Source organism: Anoplopoma fimbria, chromosome 20 (genome assembly GCF_027596085.1).
Source record: "Anoplopoma fimbria isolate UVic2021 breed Golden Eagle Sablefish chromosome 20, Afim_UVic_2022, whole genome shotgun sequence".
In the NCBI taxonomy this organism is placed as follows: Eukaryota; Metazoa; Chordata; class Actinopteri; order Perciformes; family Anoplopomatidae; genus Anoplopoma; species Anoplopoma fimbria.
Genome location: NC_072468.1, coordinates 1,072,003 through 1,098,784, shown reverse-complemented (window position 1 = coordinate 1,098,784; position 26,782 = coordinate 1,072,003). Strand labels below are relative to the sequence as shown.

General features: G+C 40.7%; 3 protein-coding genes across 3 annotated transcripts; 2 read left to right on the top strand and 1 right to left on the bottom strand.

Annotated features, from left to right (window-relative positions):
- Positions 1 to 544: 544 nt before the first annotated feature.
- hacl1 (2-hydroxyacyl-CoA lyase 1) lies at positions 545 to 7,034 on the top strand. The gene is made up of 17 exons (XM_054621277.1): positions 545 to 666; positions 1,388 to 1,492; positions 1,599 to 1,639; positions 1,726 to 1,806; positions 1,936 to 2,008; positions 2,086 to 2,163; positions 2,278 to 2,372; positions 2,481 to 2,593; positions 2,730 to 2,865; positions 3,137 to 3,242; positions 3,488 to 3,571; positions 3,714 to 3,815; positions 3,993 to 4,147; positions 4,844 to 5,002; positions 5,094 to 5,201; positions 5,316 to 5,502; positions 6,775 to 7,034. Exons 1-17 carry the CDS (start codon positions 613 to 615, stop codon positions 6,805 to 6,807), a joined length of 1,710 nt encoding a protein of 569 aa, XP_054477252.1. The 5' UTR covers positions 545 to 612; the 3' UTR covers positions 6,808 to 7,034.
- Positions 7,035 to 8,342: 1,308 nt separating this feature from the next.
- colq (collagen-like tail subunit (single strand of homotrimer) of asymmetric acetylcholinesterase) lies at positions 8,343 to 14,850 on the top strand. Its single transcript, XM_054622053.1, has 17 exons — positions 8,343 to 8,439; positions 9,092 to 9,195; positions 9,522 to 9,614; positions 10,415 to 10,459; positions 10,633 to 10,659; positions 11,509 to 11,580; positions 11,885 to 11,947; positions 12,043 to 12,069; positions 12,176 to 12,220; positions 12,340 to 12,375; positions 12,483 to 12,563; positions 12,866 to 12,962; positions 13,560 to 13,690; positions 14,102 to 14,221; positions 14,334 to 14,475; positions 14,583 to 14,685; positions 14,781 to 14,850. Exons 1-17 carry the CDS (start codon positions 8,343 to 8,345, stop codon positions 14,848 to 14,850), a joined length of 1,353 nt encoding a protein of 450 aa, XP_054478028.1.
- A 3,294-nt stretch (positions 14,851 to 18,144) lies between these two features.
- plekha8 (pleckstrin homology domain containing, family A (phosphoinositide binding specific) member 8) lies at positions 18,145 to 26,649 on the bottom strand. Its single transcript, XM_054621260.1, has 13 exons — positions 26,483 to 26,649; positions 25,988 to 26,104; positions 25,194 to 25,349; positions 24,946 to 25,067; positions 24,502 to 24,660; positions 24,341 to 24,381; positions 23,974 to 24,083; positions 22,778 to 23,132; positions 21,830 to 21,915; positions 20,834 to 20,892; positions 20,230 to 20,431; positions 20,071 to 20,132; positions 18,145 to 19,984 (listed from the first exon to the last, which is right to left on the bottom strand). The coding sequence occupies exons 1-13, from the start codon at positions 26,520 to 26,522 to the stop codon at positions 19,787 to 19,789; spliced, it is 1,707 nt and encodes a 568-aa protein (XP_054477235.1). The 5' UTR covers positions 26,523 to 26,649; the 3' UTR covers positions 18,145 to 19,786.
- Between the last annotated feature and the right edge of the window lie 133 nt (positions 26,650 to 26,782).

Below are 26,782 nucleotides of genomic sequence, written 5' to 3'. Positions count from 1 at the left end.
GGCTGCTTCACCCCCGGTGGTGAAGGAGAGGTACCGCAGGTCCTTCCTTCCTGCTGCTGTCAGGCTGCACAACCAGCTCTGCTCCCAGCAGACCACATGACACATGACAATAATAACATGACAATAAAAACCTGTGCAATACATTACACATTACACTGTGCAATAATAGTTAAAAAAGTTAAAAATAGTTAAAATAGTTGTTGTTGTTTTCTCTGTCTGTAAATATAATATTTCAGTTATTGTTGTTTTTTCTACTGTTTTTTTTTTTATTGCTTATTTATAATACTTGTTTTATTTTATTTTTATTTTTCATTTTTTATTTTTTATTTTTATCTTGTCTTCTTCTACTATGTCTCTTGTGTGCACTTTACTCTATGCTGTTGTAAGTCTGCAAATTTCCCTGCTGCGGGACTAATAAAGGATTATCTTATTTTATATTCCTGTATTAAATGCAAGAGTAAGTGTAATGTTCCTTTTGTGAGGTCACACGAAGGGGCTCCCATGATTGGCTTACAACCCGGAAGTGATAGCAACGTGGGGCGGATCCAGGAGAAGACAGAGGATTGTAGCCCTCAGACAGTCACTCCTGCAGGTAAACAACAGTCTCTGAACATGGACGACGACGTGACAGGAGCCCAGCTGATTGCTGAGTCTCTGAAGGCTCAGGTGAGAATCACATTGTGAAAATGTATTGAGTTTTTCTAACTTCTGAATCTAATCCACCAACTTTATGCGTTGATTTACCAGCGGTGACTGAACTGAAGTGTAATAACGCAACCACGCAAAAACTGTGTCAAAGTTCAAGTGCTGCGCAATGTTGTATAGTATGTGTATTTATTGTCTGTGTAGTTGTATAGTATGTGTATTTATTGTCTGTGTAGTTGTATAGTATGTGTATTTATTGTCTGTGTAGTTGTATAGTATGTGTATTTATTGTCTGTGTAGTTGTATAGTATGTGTATTTATTGTCTGTGTAGTTGTATAGTATGTGTATTTATTGTCTGTGTAGTTGTATAGTATGTGTATTTATTGTCTGTGTAGTTGTATAGTATGTGTATTTATTGTCTGTGTAGTTGTTGTATTTATTGTCTGTGTAGTATAGTATGTATTTATTGTCTGTGTTAGTTGTATAATATGTGTATTGTCTTATTTAATATGTGTCTGTGTAGTTGTATAGTAGTATGTGTATTTATTGTCTGTGTCTGTGTAGTTGAGCTGCTGCAACACTTGAATTTCCCCCATGGGGATCAATAAAGGAATATAATAATATAATCTAAAGCAGTTTAAAGTTTGAATGCAGAAAAGTCTAATACGATAGCATCTCCTCTTTAAACTCGTATACGTCAGTGTTTGTTTGTTGAAGAGCATTTCTTTTCTCTCCCTGCAGAAAGTGGAGTACATGTTTGGGATCGTCGGTGTTCCTATCATGGAAGTGGCCATGGCTGCTCAGGCTGCAGGGATCAAATATGTGGGAATGCGCAACGAACAAGCGGTAAAACAATATATATATCATTACTATTGTGTACCTGCATAACACGTATAATCCTTAACAACACCATTATATTTTTTAACATGCAATGAATTATGTCACACAACAGGCGTGCTATGCAGCATCTGCCATTGGATACCTCACTGGGAGGTAAGGCATTTAGGAATTGATCATAATAATGTGAGCAGCTGGTTGTGTCTTACATGTTGATGTCTCTTGTGGTTGTTTGTATCCAGACCAGGTGCCTGCCTGGTGGTGTCTGGACCTGGACTCATTCATGCTCTGGGTGGAATGGCCAACGCTAACATGAACTGCTGGTATAACTCAATAAAATGATGCAGCTTTTAATGCAGCCGGCAGTGTAAACTGTATTAAAAATGGATCCTGTTGTCCCTGGTCACGTTGTTTTTAAAGTGAGTGCATGTTAACCTTTGCACTTTGCTCAGGCCGGTGGTTGTTATTGGAGGCTCCTCAGATCAAAACCAGGAAACAGCAGGAGCCTTTCAGGAGTTTCCTCAGGTAACGGACGCCTTCATGTGGATTTATGTCTTCTGATGATTCACTAAATTGACACTGTTTTTTTTCATTTTTGCTAGGTGGAAGCATGTCGCCTTTATAGCAAGTTTTCTGCCAGACCCAGCAGTCTTGCAGTCATCCCTTCAGTGATAGAGAAGGTAATATACCAGCTGCATTGTCTGATCTTTAATATTATTGTTTCCTTTATCAGAGAAGATCTGATTTTTCATAGTTGGATGATTTAAAGTTTTATTGTGTTTCCTTTCTCATAGGCAGTTCGTACCAGCATATATGGACGTCCAGGTGCTTGTTATGTGGATATAGCAGGGGACATGGTCAATGCTAAAGTGGAAAGGAGCCAAGTCAGGTTTGCTATCATTTTTGCATCTTTTTATAAATGTTTTTTTTCTGCATAGTATCATTTCTGATATTCCAGGTGTATTGACATTCAAAGAACTGGGGTTTTTTTCTGCAGAGTTGTGTCCTGCTGTCCACCTCCACCTGTGAGTTTGGCTCACCACGGTGCAATCACTGATGCCATATCTGTTTTGAAAGCAGCTAAAAGACCCTTAGTCATCATTGGCAAAGGTATCATCAAAAGACACATCTGCACCCTCTCTATTACATTGAATTAGCCTGAAATGATACAATTCTTCCGTCACTGGTGAATCTGAGTATTTCATTAGATAAGTCATGAAAACATGAGTATTGTCGTGTCAAACAGGAGCAGCCTATGGCCGAGCAGAAACTGCCCTGAAGGAGTTTGTTGAAATGACTGGTCTGCCATTTCTGCCCACCCCCATGGGGAAAGGGGTCCTACCTGATGATCACCCCAACTGTGTGGCTGCCGCCCGCTCAAGGTCAGCCTCCCTTTCATTATAAAAGTGTGCAGTAATCAAAAAAGTGTGACGTACAATTATTTTAGCCAATATTATCATCCAAAATATGAAGGAAACAGACTCAACCTCAGCTACTTATTAATGAATATAAACATGTCACAATTATTATATTTAATTTAGATGTAGGGTTATTAACACTGTTCATTCTAAAGATACACTTAATGTTTCTATTCAAAAAAGTTTTTGTCTCAACTCAACGTTGCCCCACCTTCTCCTCCATTGTTTCTTTTAGAGCTCTTCTCCAGGCTGACGTTGTGCTTCTGCTTGGAGCCAGGCTGAATTGGATGCTACATTTTGGTCTGCCACCTAGATTTAACCCCGATGTCAAGATCATACAGGTAATGGTCGAGCCAAGAGTTTTTGGATTTGTGGAAATCTGTGTTGCCTGTGACACCCTCAAAAATAACGTTACCAATACCTCATGAGTATGAAGCTAATGGTGAATTTAATTATTAATTTAAGCTTTGGTGTAAATACATGCAGTTTATTTATGTGTTTCTTTGTCTTAGCTCCTGCACTGTTTTCCACTGTTGCTGCAAATGTTGTGCTGTAATAACATGATACAACTGTGCTCTGAACGCAGACTGACCTTTGTGCTGAGGAAATGGGAAACAATGTGAGTCCTGCTGTTGCTCTCCTAGGAGACATCAACGCTATTGTCACTCAGGTAACTTAGTCAGCACACAAACTCTCACATTTTTTAAATAATCTCTCTCCTTGTGTTCTGTCTGATGTGCATTAAATAAATAAAAGAACATCTGTTATTTGTGGAAAGTAATAATACCTTTCATTCTTTGTTTGATTTTCAGCTCCTGGAGGTCGCCCGTGAAGATGGCTGGAAATATCCCTCTGATACAGAGTGGTGGAGCACACTGAAGGACAAAATTGTTGCTAATGCAAAAATATCGAAGGTGGGTTTAGACTCACTTTTGAAAAGCCTGCGATATGTTACATTGAGTTGTTACTCAAACTGTTTATCAGAATGTCACATGCCGATTACAGTTATTTAATATAGCTATGTATTTGGTCCATTAGATGTTCTGTATAGTATTAATATTTTATGCATTTTGGCCCTTTTCTTTTGACAGGGGCTCGCTCTTCAGTCGACAGTGCCCCTGAACTACTACACAGTGTTTCATCACGTTTCCCAGCTGTTGCCACATGACTGTATCATCGTCAGCGAGGGCGCAAACACTATGGACATAGGACGCACTATGTTGAACAACTACCTACCTCGACACAGGCAAGGCAGTCTCATTGAATCAGATCTTAAAGACACACTTCTCTATTGTGTTCACTCAGGTTCACTATTAATAATTACTGCCCTTACTTTATTAATGTATATGTTCAAGCCGGTCTCTAAGTGCTTTCCTGAATTTGGCCATCCCAGACAGGTATGGTAGCATTGTAGGCATCTCAAAGACAATGTCCTTTTGGGGAAATTTGTAGAAGCCCTTCCCGTGTAAATCTTAAAATTTTAGAGGTAGAGTATCTCAGAACCTGAGGTGTAAATAATGAAAAATATGAAATAACCAAAATTATGAAGAAAGCTACTGGTTAAATTAAAATAACCTCTTCTTTGATAGAAAACGCTGAGGTTTTAACAGCATTACCCACTGCATAAATATCCTTGTTGAAATGGCCAGCAGGAATATTTATAAGTCTAGGAATTAAATTCAGGCTCATCCAGAATCAGACAACTACTAAAATAACGATACTTTCATCAACATTTTTTAACTTTTGTACATAACTATGCTTTAGCTATTGTTGCATTCCACTTTGAGCCAGCACCCCCACCCTAACCTCATGTCTCCTCCATGTCAGAAGGAGACGAACAAACCTTCAGGGACAAATTGTTTAATTGTGTTTGACAAAAGTGAGCTTTCAAATCTGGGTAAGCTTTAGTAGACTGTTGTTAGCTAATCCTGATGGTGTGCAGGTTGGATGCTGGTACGTTTGGAACAATGGGCGTGGGCCTTGGCTTTGCTATAGCAGCAGCCGCTGTGGAGAGGAGCGAGCATACAAACCAAAGGATAGTCTGTGTGGAAGGAGACAGTGCCTTTGGATTTTCTGGCATGGAAGTTGAAACCATGTGCAGGTGGGTTGGTGGCCTCCCTCTCTATATACAATATTTACACTTTAATCCATGACTGCTACTTAATTGCAAATTTACTCTGTTTTTCTAACAGGTACAATCTACCTGTGGTCATCATTGTGGTCAATAATAATGGCATTTACAGCGGAGTGGATCCTGAGACGTGGAAAGAAATGGCAAAAATGGGGGATCTGACCTCTATGTGAGTTACACATTATTGGGCAAATGTTCATAACACATTTACCATAATGGTTTGCTACATATAATCAGCTTTGATATAATTAAATATATCCTACGTTCCTATGTTTTATGTCAGAGCCCCTCCTGTGACCCTCCTACCTGAGGCACGCTATGATGAGGTCATGACAGCGTTTGGAGGTCGAGGGTTCCTGGTGAGGACGGTGGAGGAGCTGTGCAGTGCTCTACAGCTCAGCCTGAGTGACTGGGAGAGGCCAAGTCTCCTAAATGTGCTCATTGACCCTTCCTCCGACAGGAAACAGCAGGTAACTGTCACCTGTCAGGATTCTATCTTATCAGGTCAAAATGAAAAGATCCTCTGTAGTTTTATTGTGAAGTTGGCAGGAAATCCCAGACAGCTGTGGAAATGCCACGCCCCCTGGTGGTTGAGCATGTCATCTTTCCTACTTCTTAAAATGCTGTTGTGTCTGCTTTTCTCCGACATGGCAAATGCCCCATCCCAAGTCGCTGGGACTTCATCTGGCCGAGGTCAAATTGAAATGGTTACATGGTCCTCATTCACATAGAGGCGTGTCTCCTCCACCAGATAAACATTGAGAGTTTCCTTTCTGTCATTGGAACAGAATACATTTAGCTTCATAATATATTTCCATAGTTAAATTCGAATGTCCAGAATTCTCTGCACTCACAGATTGGCCAACCTTATAGGACCGTCCAGGACCTAAGCTTCCCAAATCCATGACCTATGCACACTTTTTGCAGACTGCCAGAGAGTCAGGATTAATGGGTCAAGAACTTGGCATTGGTTGTAACGACTGAGATCTTAAGTCTTGTCTGATACCGCATTTTATCCCCCAGCACCCTTGCAGACATGACATGATCACAGTTAGCACTTCAGACTGGTGATAGTTTGTAGAACCAGTGTCAATGTGTCAATGTGTCATGAGTGTGCAAATCAGATTCCGCCTCTGTCTGGTATTTACCTGGTGCCTCCCAGGAAGTAAATGGACAATGACTCCAATGACATTGAGAGGCACAGCAGCAAAGCCAGGCGTGATTAAAAGCCGCAGCATCTCGGTTCTTGGGGGGTGCAGAGCAAAGAACAGCTTGGTGTTTACTTGGCTCATGTCTCGTCCTTATAGGGCTGCGTGACCGACATGCCTTGCTGCACAGTAATCCACACACTCCAGGTGCAGCGAAGAACTGTTGTATTCCTCTCACAATCCCTCCACCTCACACCAACCTGACCTTTCTATTTCAGGGTCCCCATAATTAGACAGCATTGCCCTCTGTGTTTATGTTGAATGTATCCACGCAACCCTTCGCAGACATGTTTGAAGGTTGTATTGAGGGCTGTATCCATGGTGCTGAGCTCTCTATGACCAGGAGAAAGGCGCGTTAGAATTGGCGCCTAATGAGATGTGCAGCACTCATTGTCTGCCTCCTAACTGTTATCCATATTCAGGTTTTTAAGTTTTGGATTGTGGAGACACAATTGACTCAAACATGACCATTACATATAATAGGTCTGTCATCTAAGGAGGTCTCATACTATGCTGTCTTGTCTGTATTTGCAGGAGTTCCCATGGCTCACACGCTCCAACTTATAGACTGAAGTGGGATCTGCCTCCTCTTCTGTCCATAACATTATCAGAACAGCAATAACTGTTTTCCTCAGGAAACTCAAACTGGGAAAATATATATAAATATTTTGTGATTGTTTCCATGAAATAACTGAATACTTTTTTTTTTTTTTATTAATTCTGACTACACAGTAGTATTAAAATGAAAGAAATAATTAAAAATAACAATAAAACATTTTTACACATACGCTGAACATGATTTGTCTTGTGTTTTTTTCTAAATGTGATTAACATAGAGTATATGGCTCTCTAACAGGATCAGTGGGTGGACAGGAAAAAAGTCTTAGCGCAGCAATGAAAGACAGTCAGTTTAACTGTCAACAGTGTTTAATCTACACTAACCAAAAGTATTACAACAAATCAGGAAATCTAGCTCCTACAAGAGCCTTATCACTTTAAATAGAAAACCTCAAAACTACTTTAGCCAGGCCTCGAGACGTCTTAACGGGTCAAATACAACAAAAATCCCCCTGGAGACTTTGGGAGGAAGACACTGCAAGCTCCTCACTCTCAGCATGTGCATCACAAGGTGAGCTCCCCCATTGTCCTTTATCTCTTATGATGAGGAGATCAGCTCCAGGTGTGTGGCTGGACCCCTTGCAGGCTCAATCAACTATTAATATGCTGGGGTGGTAAAATGTCATTCAATAGTCAACTCAGTGCTGAAAAACACTTCTTGGTCCAGATTTGTCAAATTTGCATATGAACATGCATAAATTTACACCCTCCTTTGATCTCACACCTTTTAAGGTACATCTTAAAACATCTTTGATAGAGGGTTTCTAGCAGCAGTGACTATCTTCTGAAATATCAACATATTTTTTAAATGAATGCACAGTGAGAACATTTTAATTAGATTAACTTGCGCAAAAGTAGTATATATGACATCTATAATTTTCATCTCACTACAGTTAGAGTGTTATTTAACGTTGCTTCTATTTGAAATTGTTAATTTTTTTGGCCTCACATCCCCCAAAGAGCCTAAATGCAAATGCAGGCATTTAATTTTGTGGCACAGACTGGGTAATAAAACCAATCTAGACTAAATGGACATCATAATACACAGGGGGATACACAGTGTACGGCATACAAAAAGATGGACTTATAAATACATGTTAACAGATATGAAAGTTGTCTCAGGATGCACCAAGGACACCTTCATGAAGAATCTGTTGCCAAGAAGCCCACCACCATTGGTCATGATAAGTCTCCCCTCTTAGAGGAGTGGAAACAACAAAAGACACCCCCTGCAGTAGTAGAGATCTAATATTGGCACTCGAGGCAGCTGGCGGGCTGTCTCCTGTAATTTTAGAGCACACTGATGCAGAGGAAAGATTTAATGGGCATTGGTCGGCGTACCCTCTTCTGAGGGCGTAAAGGAGATAGAGCAGAGAGAGCAGAGAGGGAGGGGAGCGCAGGGAGAGGACAGTGAGGAGAGAGAAAGGCAGCGTGTGAAGGCTGCTGAGGCTCAGAAATAAAGTGAGGCCACTATCTGGAGCAGCATGACTCTTCTAACACTTGGACTGTATCTGCCTCTGTGGTTTTGTTATGGCCTGGCTCAATCCTCTTTTCTGGACAGCTTTGTTTCATTCCCAGCCGGTAAGAATAGTGTGATCCTGAGTCTGTGTGTGTGTGTGTGTGTGTGTGTGTGTGTGTGTGTGTGTGTGTGTGTGTGTGTGTGTGTGTGTGTGTGTGTGTGTGTGTGTGTGTGTGTGTGTACATGCACGGGTGTTGTTAGAGTTGTGCTGTAAAAGCATGGATACTAAATGCTTAGGTTTGAGCTCATTATCTTAGTAAAATACACTTGTTTTTGTTTTCATGCACCCATGAGGTAAACTGAAAATGCCTCTATAAATAGCAAAAGCAGCTCCAGTCCTTCAGTGAGAGGCACAGGGACTTCATATCCATGTCCAGCTCCAACTCTGCTGGACTGGTGTCATGATTTGATAGTTTGCACCTGTTTGCGCTGTTGTCCGTTATGCTCGTCCTGCATGTTCCAACCTCTTTGACTTGTCAATTTCTTTAACTGGATGTGTGGGATATTTGTTGTCAACATGTCACATTATATGTACCACAGTTACCCGTGCTTGTCAATGTGTCATGAGTTAAGCATTACTCTTTTCATTTTGATTAATATTAATATTAATATTCAGATGTTGCAGAAGTTAAGACAACATAAACATGACCTCTGTCTGTCTTTTTCTTATTTGGCATATTCGCGTGTGACTGACCGCATGCACACCTTGCACAGCTCTCAGATCCCCGGAGCAGCAGAAGAGATTCAGCCCATGCTGTTTACTGCCTCCACCCCCACTGTTTCCTCCACCCCCTTCACTTTGGCGCCGCCACGCTCATGTGAGTAGAAGTCATGTGACTTTCTATTGTGGAATATCTGAGTGTTGATGTGTCCTTGAGTGATATCAAAACCCTCTCCACGCGTTCTGTCTTTCGCCCCTTATGAAATACTGTTAAAACACTCAGATGCTGGAACCTGTTTGCAGGAAGAAATGGCTTAATGAGTCTTTTGCTGTGGGTTGTGAATTGTTACGTCAAGAATGGGATGAATTTCAGACAAGCTTCTTAATCAACTTCTTAATCAACATCAAATATTGGAAAGGTGCAATTCTGTCCACTATGTAAACAGTCTGTAAAGAATACGGAATTTTGTTTTAAATTTTCAGAATGAAGACATTTCACGTGATGGCGGTGTGTCAGAGCCGGGCAGTGAGTGCGTCCGAGGCCCCAGCGGGCCTGCTGGTCCCTCTGGTCCTCAGGTAGGATCCCCAACACTTCCCAAACATCACGGTTATCACAGCATGAATGATATACAGTGGTTCTGGTGCTAGCACCTTTACACCATTCTTACACCTCCCACAGTTTGAATTATGGAGACTTCACTGTGAGCATGGCTACGTCACTGACTGTCTCTAGTGTTTCAAGGTGTTAAGAATTAGTACTCCCACAACATATTACCCCCATCTCCTCTCAAACTTGAGAGTTCCTGCAAAGCAGGAGATGGGGATTTCTCCGGCCCATGCAACACGGCGGCCCATTAACGCTCTACATTTAGCTCAGACACAAATAGCCTTTTTCCACTGACTGCCAGTGCCCCACACATCATTCTCAGAAACTGTCCCAAGTACTGTCTGCCTGGAAAGATGTACTGGGTTGTGTAAATTCCAGGGATTTCCAACACAAGCGTGTGTCTGTGTGTTTGTGTACACACAGACACATTTTGGTTCAATAGGTGCTTTTAATCAAACCTGTTACGCCAGCATTTCATCAGCAAAAAAACAGGTTGACCCAATGATTGTTAAAGCTTTGCCCATCTCAGGCTGTTACAGCACCAGCTGGACTGCTGCAGTGTTTCATTTTATCGACAGAGACCCACAAGGCACTTTTTAAATCAATAGTGGCCACTCAGCCTTTATCTAATTGAAACTGCAGCTGTGGGCTCCCAGAAACAGACATGACTTTTTGGTGGGATGTTGTGGACAACAAAACAAATTTAGATAGATATCTCTGCAATTTATGAGCATATGCCACAGTTTTATTGTATTTTTCTGTTTATCAGGGGCCACCTGGATTACCTGGGATAGGAGGGTTCAAGGGAGAAAAGGTAAGCAGTTTACTTCCGAACGTTAGAGTCTCATCTTATTTGTATTTTATTTTACATTTTACAAGCTGCTTATTATTTTGTAAGATCAAGTTTAACTGACTGAAAGATGCTTGCTGGAAGTGTATTAAATAGCCAATGTCCTTGTCCCCTCCTCCTCCGCTTCCTGTTGTCAGGGAGAAATCGGAAGACCTGGGCAAAAGGTGAGAGTCTCCATCAATCACTCCATATTCTCCGCTAAGTGGATTTACTCAAATATGAGATACCGTGCCTCCGCCTTCTCTCTAGCTGTAACTCAGAGTGCTGCCAGTGCCTGGTCGTGTACATCAAGGAATTGTGTGCAAGTACAACCTTGACAGGAGACAGCACAGACACACTGACAGGATGCAAGGGAGGCCGACCTGCTGCTGTTTTGATGGCAGAGGGATTGTCTCCTCACTCTGACAGGAAGCTTATTACCTCACTATTGACCCCTCACAGACATCCAGCATCATGCCTCCCTGTCAGACGGCCCTCCCTTTCTATTAGAACAGAATGAACAAGCCCACACAGCTTTATTGCAAGCTCAGGACACAGCATTTGACCAAGGCAGGCGGTAGAGAAGTGACCTCACTCAATGATTGGTTGCTGTGGTCGAGCAGCAAAAGCGGCCCTCTGGGAGAGCCTCACTGGCTGGTGGCCTGACTGAGCAGCTTTGCGGCACTGCAGTGCAATTTAGCTTAGTGCTCCAGCCAGGTCATAAATCATTTTATTTCCCACAAGCAAGGACTCCTGTTCTATATACAGCCCATCATTTAATTAAAGAGAGCAAAGTGACAGGGCTCGTTAAAGTTATTCTCCCTCTACATGTGCAGCAGTGACTGATGAATACTGTAGCAAGCAGGCTGTCAGCTTATGCAGCAGATCCTGCACTCGGATTGCTTTAACTTAACAGGCATAAGAGGCCCTAGTTTAATAACCAGATAACTGCTTCCCTCAGCTGTGGCAGCAATTGTTTTATTAGGTATTTCTACATCTGAGATCATGTGTTAAAATTGATTTCTGCCTGTTAGGGTCGAGCAGGTCCCATTGGACTTCCCGGAAAACCGGGACCAGCTGGATGGCCTGGACCAAGTGGGCCCAAAGTGAGTAAGTCAGACCTCATAATGTAGATGATACAAAATATGTTATGAGATGAGAACAGTAAGTGCCAATACAAGGTAGGGTAGATGAGTGTTAGCTATTATTTGTGTTCAGTCCCATACAATGAAATAATCAGTTATGTAACAACCTTTTTTTACATGAATGCTTAATTGAAATTGTACAAAAGGACCTTCAATTCAAAGTTAAAGCACAATATTTCTTCTTCCAGGTGTGGCTAATATTTTGGGACATTATGGGAAGCAGATCCACATTTTTCTTATATCTAATGTTTTTTCTGTGCATTAGGGGGAGAAAGGTGACTCGGGTCTGATGGGTTTGCCTGGAGCCAGAGGACCAATTGGGCCAAGGGTATGAGATTCTTATAAATTACACCTAGATCTGGCACGATCGTACCTTCGGACTTATTTATTTCATCTTGGATATTTTGTATCTTTTAATTCTAGGGTTTACCCGGGTATAAAGGCGAAAAGGTATGAAACCGTTTTTTATTATCATTCAGTAGAAAATGCAATAAGATATATTGATTATCATCTTAACATCTAATGTGAGGTAACACACTGTCTTCTGCTCCATCAGGGCTCTCGAGGTGATCGTGGGGAAAGTGGAATGAAAGGCGACAAGGTAGGAAGAGTTTATCAGTAACAGGGGTCATTTGGAATGAATGAAGCAGAAATATGGTGCATACAGTATATGCTGTTAATGATCAAAGGTATATAACGATTACTGTTCTTTATCCACAGGGTGGGATGGGTTTCTCAGGAATGCTTGGACAGAAAGTGAGAAACACATTAAAACAAGAAGGCGTTATGAATTTGCTCTGCAGAATTACAACTTTCCAAATCTGAACAAAATGAATGTTGACTTGACGTAATTTGGTGCGCAGGGTGAAATGGGTCCAAAAGGAGAACCTGGGATGTCAGGAAACAGAGGACCCACTGGCCGACCAGGGAAGAGAGGCAAGCAGGTGAGGAGTTGATGTCATGTGACAATCTCTTTGCATTGTTTTAAAAGAGCAATATATGGAGCTATATACTCACGCAAGTATTGAGAACAGGAGATTTTTGTTACTTGTGTGTTAATAATTTCTCTACAAAATGTAATCTATGGCCATGCAAAAAATACTTTACTATGCTCTAAATGTCCTATTGCATACTCAGGATTAGAATAAGTATATCAGTATTAGTTTCAACCTTTTGATCTTTGAAACATTATTTAAAGACACGTTAAGATCCGACCACCTTGTGAATTGTTTTGATGGTGTTTCAGGGATCTAAAGGAGACACAGGCGGTGTTGGTCCTATGGGACCTGCAGGCCCACAGGGAACTCCAGGCCACCCTGGTCCTCCTGGTTCACCTGCCACAGGTAAGAACTTTTTACTTTTTACTTTTTCCGTAAGATTTAAAACTCTTAAGTGCACTTATTGAAAAGCTGGCTTTTTGTTGAATCAAGGCATGAATTTACCTACGTCCACTTTTTGTGTTTGGCTCTGCGCTTTCTCTGAGAGTGAGTGAAAAGCTGGGCTACCAGTGGAAGGAGTAGCTAACACCGCTGTCAGCAAAAGGAAGCACACTTTAGACCAGATTGGTGGTAACACCGGTAGTCTTACTTAGCAGCAGAGAAACTTTATCTCCTGAGGTAAAACAAGACGCCGTCTTCATGACATCATGCAGCTTAAACGTATTCACAGATGGCAAGCCTCCTTACAGTTTTACAAATAAAATGTCAGCAGATGATTAATGTGACATTTGCTTGCTTGATCAGTTTTCTGAGAGATTTAGTTGATTGTGTTTTCTTCATGACAGATGAATTGAAGATACTACATTTCATGACATATTGTATTTATATCATCCCCTGTAGTCTGTATTCTCAAGAACACTTCACTTTAGTTACTTGGCACTTAACATGTTTTTGCTTTGTGTCTTTCATAGTTTATTTTTTCTCTTCTCTGTTAATGTTTAGGATTATACATGGTTGGAACAAAGGGTTTACGTGGTCCACCAGGGCCTCCTGGAAAGTGTAGCTGTGGCTCTCTCAGTAATTCTCCATTGGATGATTTTTCTTCCAGAGGAAACTATCCCAAAGTACCAGCGGTGAGGAAATAATTCTTGTTGAATGCAAAAAGTTATGTACTGTATTTTACTGATGTACTGAATCATTTGACACATTGCTAACAAAACGAAAATTTGAATCTAAATTTAAACATATAGGCTATACTGTCTATGTGAAATCCAATTCAATGTTATTTTCAGTTGTGAATTTTTTAGAAACCCTGGGTTAATGGTTCATATTTCACCTTTGAGTTAATAATTCAAAAACAAAAAGTTTAGAAAGATAAAAGTATGCCTATTGTAGAGATAGATGTTGCTTTGGGACACATACAGCAAGCTGAGATATAACATTTTAATGCACAATATCTCAAAATTGCACACAACCTTATAATTCCAAATACACAAAATATTTAAAACATGACAGTGAATTTCTTCACCTTGCCTTTCATTCAGATATTCGTTGTAAGCAATGAGGAAGAACTGGAGCGCCTTCAGACAGATAATGCTATTGCATTCCGCAAAGACCAGAGATCTCTCTATTTCAAAGACATTGATGGCTGGCTGCCAATCCAGGTATCAGTGCATGCAGCGAAATCAATTTTTTTTTATCTGTTTATTTTTTTCACATGGTAACTTTTCAAGCACTTTTTCCATTTTTATTAAACTTTTTAAAACTTTGTTCAAGACTTTTCCATTCCAGATGACTCCGTTCCAGTCCATGGAAAACGCACCTGACGATGAGGGTTACTGTGGTGACGGGATTGTGCAGATTTCCACTGGAGAGGAGTGTGACGACAGAAACAGAGTCGTCACTGATGGCTGCGTCAGTAAGTCGCACGTTAGGTGGTCTATAATAGCTCCTTGGTTGTGCTTTGCTGTGGACATACAGTATAACATGACCCCATCCACCTCTGCTGTCTCCCCTTTACCACAGAGTGTAAACACGCCTACTGCGGAGACGGATACCGCTATGAGGGGGCTGAGGAGTGTGATGGAAAGGACTTTGGATACCAGACATGTAACTCATATCTTCCAGGGTAAGCACAGTATACAACTATATCTTGACAACAGTGAGAAGTCTTTTGTTGATATGTTAGACTGACCGAAACATTATTTCTCATGTTCTTTGCAGGTCATATGGTCACCTCAAGTGCACACCATACTGTGTTATTGACTCCACAAACTGCAAGTACTTCACCTGAGGAGGCAGCTGGACAGTGCAGCAGGATCCTCTGTGTGTTATTTGGAATATTTTCATGCAAAAAAAAAAGAACAATAATGCTCCACGCAAGAGACTCTGAAGGTAGAGGCAGCCAATGATTCTATGATGAAAGAAAAAAACAAAACATATATATACTATATATAACTCCTCTGTATTGCTGCTGGAGTGCCAAGTAGCTCCCCGGAGTTATAGTCGGTCAGTGGAGGTGAAAACTTTCACACACACATAGGGAATGCACAGGACAACTGCACTCAGTCTTAACAAGCAGGACTTAAGACTGGCCTCCTCACCATGAATCAGCCTCTGGATGCAACAGTTTTGTGACCGCCATGCAGAGACTTAATTAAGTGCCAGTGGGAGATGTTGCAGAGGAGCAGTAGCCGGGCCAGAGGAGTATTAATCTTGACCCAGATACCGTTGAAAAAGAGAGGCAGTAGGACATCCAGAGCCATGGCCTCAGGTATTCTAATGCAGCATCAATGACAGCATTTGCATGAGGCTGGGATTACTGAGACCATGACAGCGGCTGTCACTATCCAAGCATGTAACCAATCACTTTACTTATTTTTGCCACAACAAAGCTCGTACTGAGTCGTCTCAATATCACATCAAGAATTTCAGTTAGTAAGTAGTAGTTAAAGCTCAATATGTATGGTTAGGAATGGAGGGAGAGGTGCATGGATTATGCACTTGTTACATTTCAGTGAGACTGTTATACCAGGAGGCCGACTTGGCCTCATCAGCTTGTGATGGTACTGTGCTTAACAGGGACATTCAGTCTGGACAAGGTTTCATAAATCCCCAAAACTTCTCAGGAACCAACAGATAATGTAGCTCAACACAGCTCCTTTAACAGGCACCCCCGATTACTCTCTTTGTAAATGAAATGGCAGTGACTGTACGCCGAAGCACACAGATAAATCCTCCCTGTGCTTCTGTGAGAAATGAAATATACTGTATATGAAGGCTTGAAACTGTTATGTTCTTAATTTTCGCACTGCACAGAAAAAGGCTGGGATAGTCTGCAGCTGCTAAAAGGGGAGGAATTTCAATTCCCGTCTCTTAGGTCATCATTACTGTATTTACTCTAATACCTCTTTATCCAGTCTTTCTGTCTTACAGTATATACAACAACAAAGAAACTCAACCGTAAACTTAACAGTGTAGATGTAGTCTGCTGTGTGTTTGGCACTAATGGTGAAAACGACTTTGCCGATATAAGCTGACCTTTTTTCCATAAGCTACAATATGAGTCGCAGTGCCAAGGGAGACCTGTTCTCAGCCATACTTAGATGTAGTCAGGAGTTATATAGTGATTCTTCTGTAAATAGGAAAGATAAAGACTGTTAACTATATTGTCTCCGCATGCTTGTGATACAGTGCTAATGGGTGTGAAACGCTTCCGCTTTGTTTTGTAAACCCCGGCATCTTAAGAAATATCAGTCTTGCTCTGCTCAGAGTGTAGCTAAGTACTGTATGTATGGCACAGCTTATATGATAGTGATGAATTGAGCCTTGCACAAAGCTGAAATACCTTTTGGAAACTATGTTGAATGTTTGTCTGTGGCCTGTGCTGCGGTGCTATATCCTGCACTGTGAGTGCACAACAATGCTGAAACGTAGCATGCATGTGGTAACGTACTGTAAGGCTTTATGAAATATAGTATGCACTGTGACGGATGGTGTAAGTTCATTTTGTTTCATTTCTCTGATATGATTTATACAGTAGTTGTGGATACTTTTAAAAAGAAATAAAACCGGAATCTAAATCCTTCAAACATGCGGCTTTGTTTCCTGTGCATTGTGAGCAAGTGGTGACGCTGTGCAAAAAAGCCAATAGACATTGATGGAGATGCTATTGATGAAACCAAAAAATTGACAAAGCAGATATCTATCAAGTGCAAAAGAGATGCTGTCAGCGGCTCCTTGCAAAGTGCTGCATTAGACAAAGTTGTTGACCACACAGTGAACTCTCGCTGTTTTCTCAGACATGGCAATGGGTTTTTCAGCATTTCATTCTGTCTGGACGAAGCCCCCTCAGAGCTGAGTCTGTGCCTGGAGATGAGGCACAGCGATACAGGTTGGGCATTGGGCAACCAGCCAGCGTTGCAACAGATATGTTTGAGGTTGGACGCGACCATATAATTCTATTAGCATGCCGTATTGCTTTTCTAAATCACATCAGGGTAATTTGTCTGCTGGGATGCCCAAGTAAAAGCTTACCTTGGTTTATTTATCCCATCATGTGCATTCCCCCGACCAGGCCAATCAGATTTGTACCTCAGATGTCTCAGTGCAGCACTAAATGTTCCTGGAGATGCAGTGGGTGACCTAATTCTACTGCTCTGTAATGAAAAGATCTACTGTGCTCACAGAAGAATCCAACAATTGGACTTTACCATTTGTGGAGACTGGGAACCTTGAACTGTTCTCTTACAAATGATTCATTAACTAACAGCTGTTTGTTTTCATAATTTTATTTGATTGGTTTTCCATCTCTCAAAGACACTGATCATAAAGTCAAATTCTATTATGAGCTCTCAAGGTGAAGTGAAATCAAACACTTTCTCCAACAAAAGGAGTTATTTTAGTGCAGGTTGGGTGGTGTAGCATTACAGCTGTGGCAGAATGGGCGATGCAAATGAGGCCATGGGGACAGGAAACAGTGAGGGACCCAGCTGTTGGTCCAAGGCAAGTGAAAATCCCTGACCTATAAGCAGGAATGGTCGGCATGCAGGGTGCCGTGGTCCTGGCAGAGGACACACTGCCGCTCCACATGCAAAACTCTCACAGCGAAGTATGCAAAGGGTTTTGCTCAGTGCCAATGTTGTTTAGACAAACGGACACCTGTGCAGACCATATATTGCTTACTCATTGATTTGTTTGGTTAACAAGCAAAATGCAGAGGAGTGAGGGGGCAAATGATACACTAAATCTGAGTTCAGTGTCACAAGAGAACAGGAGAAGCAAAATAAATAAATAGCAGAGAACCTCTACAAGGCTTCTTTGATAAAGTCACCAAGACTAACAAAGACAAAGGATCAAGGATTAACAGAGCAGCGTCAAGGTGCTATCAAAAGAATGTCGCGTTTCACCAGCTCAACGCAACAAACAGCTCAGGTACCAAGATGACACGAACACAGACATACAGCTCCACTGATTGTTGAATGAGATCCAGGTGTGGGTGATTAGGCACTCAGGTGTGATAATTAACCTAAGACAACATGTTTGAAAATGACAGTACTGGACACATACTGAGACAACTTCATTATTTATTATGTAAAAATCAAATAGCATCTTATATACAGTAATAGAAAACCAAATCAAACGTTTGCATTATTACAATGGAATAACATTGGGATTTATTTATTAACAGGAAATCAGTCCATTGCACATCTGTGATGTAAACCTACTGCAAATGACTTACTTCAATAAGTATTACTGTATGCATTCCTGAAAACACAGACGAGAAGTTAGAGTAAAATAAAAAATACTATGCGGTATGACTTGGTAAAAAAACAAAAAGAAGCCCTATGAGGATGTTCCTGCTTTGTTTGACACAATGGACAATCTTTAACCTAGCTGGCAGGTTGGAGTCTTGCCACTCATTTTTTAAATGTTGAATAGACATCATAAATTATGAAGCATGGCTAGTAACAACACTCAAGTATATGCAGAACAGTGCATGGATGAGATGAAGAAATCTGAAGCATAGACCAGCTGAGTGTTACTGTTCATTTTCAGTACAGAGATGAAGGAAAGCAATGTATTAAGCTTTTCATCAACCCTCTTCAGGATTATTCAATAACTTGGTCAATTCAAGTCTCTGGCCTATATTCAGTTTCTATTGGCACCTATGTTACTTAATACATAAACCCCCACAATAAATTAACATGCTCTGTGAATACCAATGCCCATACATTCACACAAGAGCTGAACTACAATGATCCCCATGACATCAAGGTGAACTTTATAATTTAGGACGTAATAAATAGACATTGTGAAAATGCATTCTATGCATAGGTTTGTGCAGAGGATGTCCACAAAAGTATGGAGCAGTTGTCAGTACTTCAAACAGCTACACTGTATCATTTCATTCTTGTGTGTTGTGCATCAAAGGCTAAAGATGATGACAGCTCCTTTTGGTCCCATGGAAAGTCTCTGGAGCAATAGCTCATAACACAAAGGTGATACACTGTCAACCTGCAGGGTTTATATTAACATTTCAGGGAAAGAAAAACAAAAAAAAAAACCCAAATTTGATCATAATGCCCTATACTTCGACATTCAGTGCAAAACTAACTTTTTACCTAATACATTAAAAGTCAGCCCAGTTTGCAATCCCATCACATACTTAAGGCATATATGTATATATTGGGCATTGGAACAATCTGACATTTGTTTTTGTCAAACAAGTACTTTGTGTTAGTTGCAAGTATCACCCTGTGTAATGAATCCAAGGGAACAGGACAATCTTGATTAAAAATGTCTTTGCGTTCTCATCAGTTTAAGGGAAATTACAAATGATCTCCCAAGAAAGTTACTAGAGCCAAATACCTTGTGGTTATGTATCTGTACATAAAAAGCCACAGTACAGCCACACAATTTGCACCAGAAACAAATGTCACCATGAATCATTATGGTTGGAGTCTCTTAAACAAGACCGAGAAACTACAGTTTATCAAACCATAATGTCTCAATTGTTAATGCTTGCTCCTAAATACGGCCGTTAATACCTTCTTCAAACCAAGACCCTCTACTGTTGTAGAGATTTACAACCGCTGGAAACACCTCACACTGACACGGGACATGCTCACTACATTTTGTACACAAGATGCACTTGATGCATCTGGCACGATCCTTCAGCAGTCAGGTTCTGTCCTTCCTTGAATGCGGATCCTCTCCTGGTTCAAGTTTCACACTACTTCATCAGACTCCAGGTTGTATTCTTCATACAGGCCATCTAGGATGGCCAGCTGGTTCTCCATGGCGGGCAGGTACACTCCCAGGTCCCTGTGCATGCCGCTGGTGAAGCTTTCCTGCAGCTCGTCGCCCTCTGTTGACACTAAGGCAGCTGCGAAACTTTTATAAGATGGTGCCGCTCTCAGCGCCAACTGGGGAAATAGAAACATTTCACAGTCACATTCCAAGAACAGATGAACCTCAGAGGGGAAAAAGCATTAGTGGGAGAAATACCTACAGCAAAAACGCCTCGCACAACCCATCCGTGGTACTGACGGAGGGTCTTTCCGTAGGCATTATCTGGGTGAGAAAATAGGGGAAAAAAGTGATGGATCTTGGACATGCATTAAGTCTTTTTATTGTTTTCAGGTGTTTCCGTTGTAGAAATCGGACTCACTTAGTGCTCCCTGGATGTCTTGTTCTCCTGCATTGACCTCTGACAGGAACTCCTTGAGGAACTTCAGGCCTCGTCTGAGCCACATCAGAGCCTCGGTGGCAGAGTTACGTGCCCGGGAAACATCGGTCTGGACTTCATACAGCACGATGGACTGAAGGGTGGGGAAGCTGTCGGGGTCTGACATCAGCTTCTGATGAATTTTCTACAGGGTCAAAAGACGTTGATATAGAGACGAGAGCTGGAAATAGTTTCATCATTCTTTAAATCACTCTGGTTTGACAAAACTAGAAAGTAATCCATTTTAACAGCTCAATAAATTACCTGAACTTATGAACATTGACAGAACAGGAATACCAGTACTGAGAAGTCTGATTTTTTTTTAATGGTTAACAACACAGTGAATCTCCGTGTTGCCATATTAAACTGTAGTGGATGTATTAATTAATACTAATTATATTAATATTAATTAAGTATTAATGTTGATTCATCCTATTTGTCACACTACATGTGTATTGAAAGCCACTTCTGAAGAGCTATGCCATCATTTCTTCTTTCAACAGTGAAATCAGCTTTAAGACAGCCTATCAATAACATGAACACATACCTTGATATTTCCAACAAAATCCATTTTAACTGGTGCAAACACTGTGGACCCCAGCTTGTCTGAGAAGAGAAAATCCATGATCATTTATTGGTTGCTTATGAGGAAAAGATTCTTAGTTCTGTGTCATATTATTAAGACTTCAGTGTTGTGGCTTGTTCAGTGATGACCAAAGCAGCTTCCTCAATATTTTTAAAGCACACTAGAATACCTAAGTGCCAATTCTGAAGGCATGCTGCATGGTGTCTGGGTCAAGATTTCTCATAATTCTGGCTGAAATGTTTGAGCACAGCTAGACGTGAGCAACGTTTACATGACTTCAGATACAATTTGAGTCATTAACAGAGATTTACAAAGTTTTTACATTTAAAGAGGACCATTATAAAAGCCATACTGATATGATGCGGGTTCATATGAAACATAGGCTGTAGTATCCTGGCCATTACATGTGTAAAAAAATCAGCGTTGTTACTTATATACCAATCTCTCATACTACAAGGTAATACTGGATGAACAAAAATCCTTCTCCAATCTCCCCTCCACATTATTGGGCCAGGGCAGATGTAGCTCAATCTCCTCCAAAATTGGCAAACGACAAATGTTGTTTGTAAAGTCTTGCACTTGTTTATATCGTTACTGCGACTGACCAACTTTATCTATGTGTAGATTTGTAGTGCACACAGACAGGGACACATGAACATGTATGAGCCAACAGTAAACTTAATACCATAGACTGTTAGGCAACAAAGAACAAATAAAACCAGTGAAAGATTTACAGGTGCAGAAGGAAATAATGAGGGCATGAAAGAAAAGGGTGGTGATTATTAAGCCAAGACAGAAAACTGTCACCTTATGATATGACAGAGCGTGCACACATGACAAGAACAATAGCCTCATAAAAGGTTATAAAGGGTGAAATGAGCACAGGTGTATATATCATGAGAAAGAGGAAAAGAGTGGCAGATCAAGAGGAGGAGAGACTGAAAGGGACCGGCCTACCTAATACAGGTACTATTGCATAGCATGAGTCCAAAAACTCTTGTGTAGGGATACCATTGTCGTCGTCCAGTCTTATATCACTAAATCTAAAAGAGTAGAACAGATTCAAACAGGAGAATGTATTAGAGGTAAGTATGCCATTCAGTTTTATTTGATCAACTCAAACAGAAAAAAATAAAAAAATAAAAAATAAAAATAAAAAAAAGGTACAAATTTTCCAAACAAAGCCAGAGAAATGAATCACACAGTGCCATGCAATTCTGCGTCTGACAATACCTGAGACTTTTCTGCTACTTTGTCTACAACTTAACAGAGTTGTTGTTTTGCTAATGTTAATCTTAAACCATCTAATCAATTTGAAAAAGACCACCTCCAAAATACACATACTGTGCAAGACATCCATCTTGCAGTTCAATACTGGTTAAGTGAGACATTGATTTTTCCATTATAATAATGTTTATGTCATAGCTGAATATTACATAATTGGTTATAAACACGCTAGTCCATTGTTCAGTAACACTCTTCAAGGTCTTTAAAAAAAGAAAGTAAAATACGTTTGAAATACAGAGTGAAACAAAAAAGCTTTACAAACCCAAATATCAGATGAGGGCCTCTCTGTGTCATGTGATCAAGAGAGAACACACTAATATAAAACACTTATAATGACATCTTGAAATGGATTCAGTTAAAATTTTCCAAACCTGTTATTAAATATAAATTCTGTGCAACACTGTAACACAATTAATATATTTCCACAAACTAAGTAACTGTGCAGTTTAATAAAAAGTTGCAGCAGAAGTGCAGTGCCTCAAAGACAAAAATACTACATATAGCTTAGATTGGTTAACCCTAATACTGTCATAGTAAAATATCACGATCATACAGTAACATCATACGGTAACGAACGTGTCCTAAAGGATGTGACCTTCCTGAGTAGCATTTTCATACCTGTGACTCATTGTGCTGAAGAAAGTTTCCACCTGCTCGGTGTCTTCTGGCTCTGGTGAATCTCTGGAAGTTTCACCTTCCTGTTGAGCCTCTTCTTGGTCTGGAACAGCTTCCTGTTGGTGCTGAGGCTGGACGGCTTTAGCTTCCTTGTTGTTGTTGTCATGCTCTTCTTGACTTTGGTCCACGTTGTGCAGCTGCTCTTGATTTTTCTCCTTTTGATCGTCGTCTTCATTTTCCTCGTCCCCCTCTGCTGGCTGTTCGTAGTGTTCAGTCTCAGAGGTATTCTGGGTAGTGTGTAAAGTAGGATCAACTCCCTCCTCGTGGACTGACCTGTTGCCGTTGGCGGCATCAATATCTGTTTGACACAGTAGACAAGTGCAATGAATTTTACAAGACAAAAAGGGAATACAGAAAATGTATTTAGTCAATAAGTCTATTAGATCAAGTCTGAAGGCCAGTTTTCATCAGACTGGGTGTAACAAATTGTGAAAGCAGCATTTTGATGACTTGCACAACTATCATGTTGACTTATTTTATTTAACCACAGGCAGGGTACACAGAGTCAAACTTCATGCTCATCCATCATTTAGAATTTCAGTAAAATGATATGAACTTCAAGAGCAGCACTAAATACATTTTGTATTGAGTAGAAGTATTACTGGACTGACCTCTATGGGTTGAATAGTTCAGTGTGTCAGCCAACATCCCAGTTGGGTGTGATAAAGTGTGAATGGTTTCAGTTGTGACCACACCTGTCTTTGTTTTGGCATATTGCTTCTTGGAATGCTTACAGTGTCTTTGTTTTGGTTTGGTGTTTTATCCTCCCATACAGAAAAGACTAACACCTCAATTTCAATCATCAAAATGTTCCTAAACTCTTATGTCTCCTAAAAATATGACAAATAGTTGTAGAAAAAACAATAAATTGGAGAAGACTTGGGTCTTACTTTCCATCAGTGGCAGTAGTTCCCCCTGTATAAAGGCTTTGGTACTGCTAAGAGAAATGCAATAATGTAACTGGGGCATCCATCACTGTCTGCTAACTAAAAGGCAATAATCTATCCATGAGGTCAGATGATGTAAACACAACAACCAGGCCTCTTCTGATGTGTGTGGTCTTTCCTTTATGGGATGCAGTAATGGTTTCAGTTCAGGGAACTCCGCAGCAGGTGAAGTGGTCTGGATACCTGACTTACCTGATGGGGAATGATGATGCTCTGGTCTATCTGGCTCTTCTGCTCCAGAGTCAAGGCTCTGGTTGTCATGTGCAATTACTTCTCCTGAGGTTTCAGCCAAATCTTTCCATCTGAAATTAATTTGAGTGTGCAATGTTAATTCTAAACCTCAGAATGCACTTACTTTGGGCCAATACAAGCAGCAACTGTGTCTAGTGCCACAGAAATGCAACAATAATGATTTTTTTATTTATTGTATCAGAAGAAAACATTTGAAAGGGTATTTATTGTTCACCTCAATAACACGAGTGCTACTTTATATGTGACAGTCAATGGTTTAAGGAGAAGCAGCGTAGGCAATATAAAAACATTATGACAGAAAACCTACTTTTCTCCAAGGTTCTGTTTTGAATGATTGACAGGTTTAATCTGTTGGAGAAGCAAGACATTAGGGGTTTATAAATAGATAGAATTTTAAAAAGTCATGCCGATTTTACTAGATGGTATTAGATTATCTGATTAGACACAGGAGTGGGGACATTAATGTACCTTCTGCGGTTTGATGGTGGCTACTGGAGGAGATCCTGGTGGACTCTGTGTTGCCATATCTGTGCTAAAAGTGTGGTTTGCTATCTGCATGCATTCCTCTAGAGTCTTGAGGAATGTGGTGCATGTAGACTTCACCATGTTTCCAGTGTCTATTCCTGTCTGAAAAAGGACCATACAAACATACACGTTAGATGACATTACCCTAAATGTCCTGACCGGTAAGCATGGTGTTTGGTAACAGTATGGCAAAAAATCTGCTAAAAATCTATAAATCAGGAAAATAAAATAGTACTTGTGATAACATTTGCTTCCTGTCTAATCTATTAGTATGCAAAAGCACAATTGAATGTATTTTTCTAGTTGCAGATGGGCTACCCTATACTGCAGTTGAACACCGACAGCAGCTTCTCTTATTTCATCGGCTCATCTAAACCTTGACTGTACCTCCGCTGAGTCTCCTAGCTCATCATCCTCCTTGATCTTGTTTACTTGTTGGAGAAGAAGGTCACAGTACAATCTGAGTTCTGACATCTTAGTTTTCAACGCCTCTGTGTTCTCCTGGAGCTCTGTAATAATAAGAGCGCATGAGCAAAAGTTTGGGGAACCGATTTCAATGTTTTTCACAATAGAATATTAGTTGTTTAAGGGTAAACAACGCAATGTCAGATTAGGATGTTATACCACCAAAATACCTTTTTCTCTTTTTGTTCGGTTGTCTGTAAGGCAAGCTTTGGCTGTTCCCAGTGCCACCAGCCATTTCTGCCTCTCTGCTGCATTGATGGCTCTGAGGTAAAAGTACTGCTCTCCTGGTATAGTCAGGTTAACTCGCGTGGAGTCAGAGGAATGAACTAATGACACAAACACAGCAGCAAACAGGGAGACATGTTAGTTACATCCAAAAGGCAGCAGGAAGTTACTCACATACAGTACATTACATTACATTACAGTCATTTAGCAGACGCTTTTATCCAAAGCGACTTACAGTCAGTAGTATGTCACATATCATTCACCCATTCACACACTGGTGACAGGCTACCATCAAGGTGCCACCATCAGACTCTAACTAACATTCATCATCAGTCCACACCGATGGCCTTCAGGAGCAACTTGGGGTTAAGTGTCTTGCCCAAGGACACATTGACTGCTGAAGCCGGGTATCGAACCACCGACCCTCTGATTGGAGAACTACCTTGCGCTCCACTACGCCACAGTACCAGTCAAAAGTTTGGACACACCTTCTCATTCAATGGTTTTTCTTTATTTTTATTTGTTTCTACATTGTAGATTAATATTGAAGACATCCAAACTATGAAGGAACACATGTGGAATTATGTGGTAAACAAGCAAATGCTCAACAAACCAGAATATGTTTTATATTTTACATTCTTCAAAGTAGTTGAATGAGAAGGTGTGTCCACACTTTAGACTGGTTCTGTACATTTGCACAATGAGACACAGCAGACGGGACACAGTGAGCCATACAGACCTTGGATTTCACAAACGGAAATCTTAATGCTGCCCTTGCAACCTTTCCACGCATCTTCTTGAGAGTCATAGTAAGACAAAGTTCCTCCATCAAGCACAAACCAACGAGGCTGCCAACCTGGAAACAAACAAAAAAAGAAGAGTTTTTGAACATGCAACGTTGCTGTTTAACAAGTATGGGTGTTTCCCTTTTCAATATCGGAAATCAACTAGAAAAAGTGGATAAACTAGCGACATAAACTTGGAAAGAGCTGTGTGTTAGCAGCAGCTAGCGTTAATCAGTAGTTAACCCAGATTACAATGACAGATGGTGGGAACTAGCATGATCTACGTCAGCACTACTTACATAAGGTCATCTTCTAACTAATTACACAGCTAACCTAACCTAGCATCGTCATAAAGAAGGTTATTCATCTGAAGTGGTGAAGCCTGCTGGTGGCTAACGTTAGCTTAGCTAGCTAGCCGCCTATAAAAACACGCTACAGGATTATCTTACCACTAATGTAGTTCGTCCATTTATGCAGCATCCCCTCCATTTTTTTTAACTATGTGTTTTTGCCTTTCATTACTTGTTTTATCATAACAACATATAACGCACAGCTGATTGCAGCGACTCCATCCGGCCCCGGGGGTGATTTGCGGAGCAACGTAGTGCGCTTTACGTTCGAGCTTACGTAAAATAAAAGTGCGTAAACTTCTCTGTGAATCGTCGCTCTAGTGACGTCATCCATTAGCGTCAGAGGGAGCTAAGTACTGTGGACCAATAGAATGAGAGTACACAGCTAAGGGGGCGGGG

Coding starts and splice junctions, on each gene's coding strand:
- hacl1 (XM_054621277.1), top strand. CDS start 613: ATGGACGACGACGTGACAGGAGCCCAGCTGATTGCTGAGTCTCTGAAG. Junction 667..1,387: donor CTGAGTCTCTGAAGGCTCAG/GTGAGAATCACA, acceptor CTCTCCCTGCAG/AAAGTGGAGTACATGTTTGG. Junction 4,148..4,843: donor AACTACCTACCTCGACACAG/GCAAGGCAGTCT, acceptor GATGGTGTGCAG/GTTGGATGCTGGTACGTTTG.
- colq (XM_054622053.1), top strand. CDS start 8,343: ATGACTCTTCTAACACTTGGACTGTATCTGCCTCTGTGGTTTTGTTAT. Junction 11,948..12,042: donor GAGGACCAATTGGGCCAAGG/GTATGAGATTCT, acceptor TTTTAATTCTAG/GGTTTACCCGGGTATAAAGG. Junction 12,070..12,175: donor CCGGGTATAAAGGCGAAAAG/GTATGAAACCGT, acceptor CTGCTCCATCAG/GGCTCTCGAGGTGATCGTGG.
- plekha8 (XM_054621260.1), bottom strand. CDS start 26,522: ATGGAGGGGATGCTGCATAAATGGACGAACTACATTAGTG. Junction 26,105..26,482: donor ATGGACGAACTACATTAGTG/GTAAGATAATCC, acceptor GTTTGTTTCCAG/GTTGGCAGCCTCGTTGGTTT. Junction 24,661..24,945: donor AGCTAGGAGACTCAGCGGAG/GTACAGTCAAGG, acceptor GTCCTTTTTCAG/ACAGGAATAGACACTGGAAA.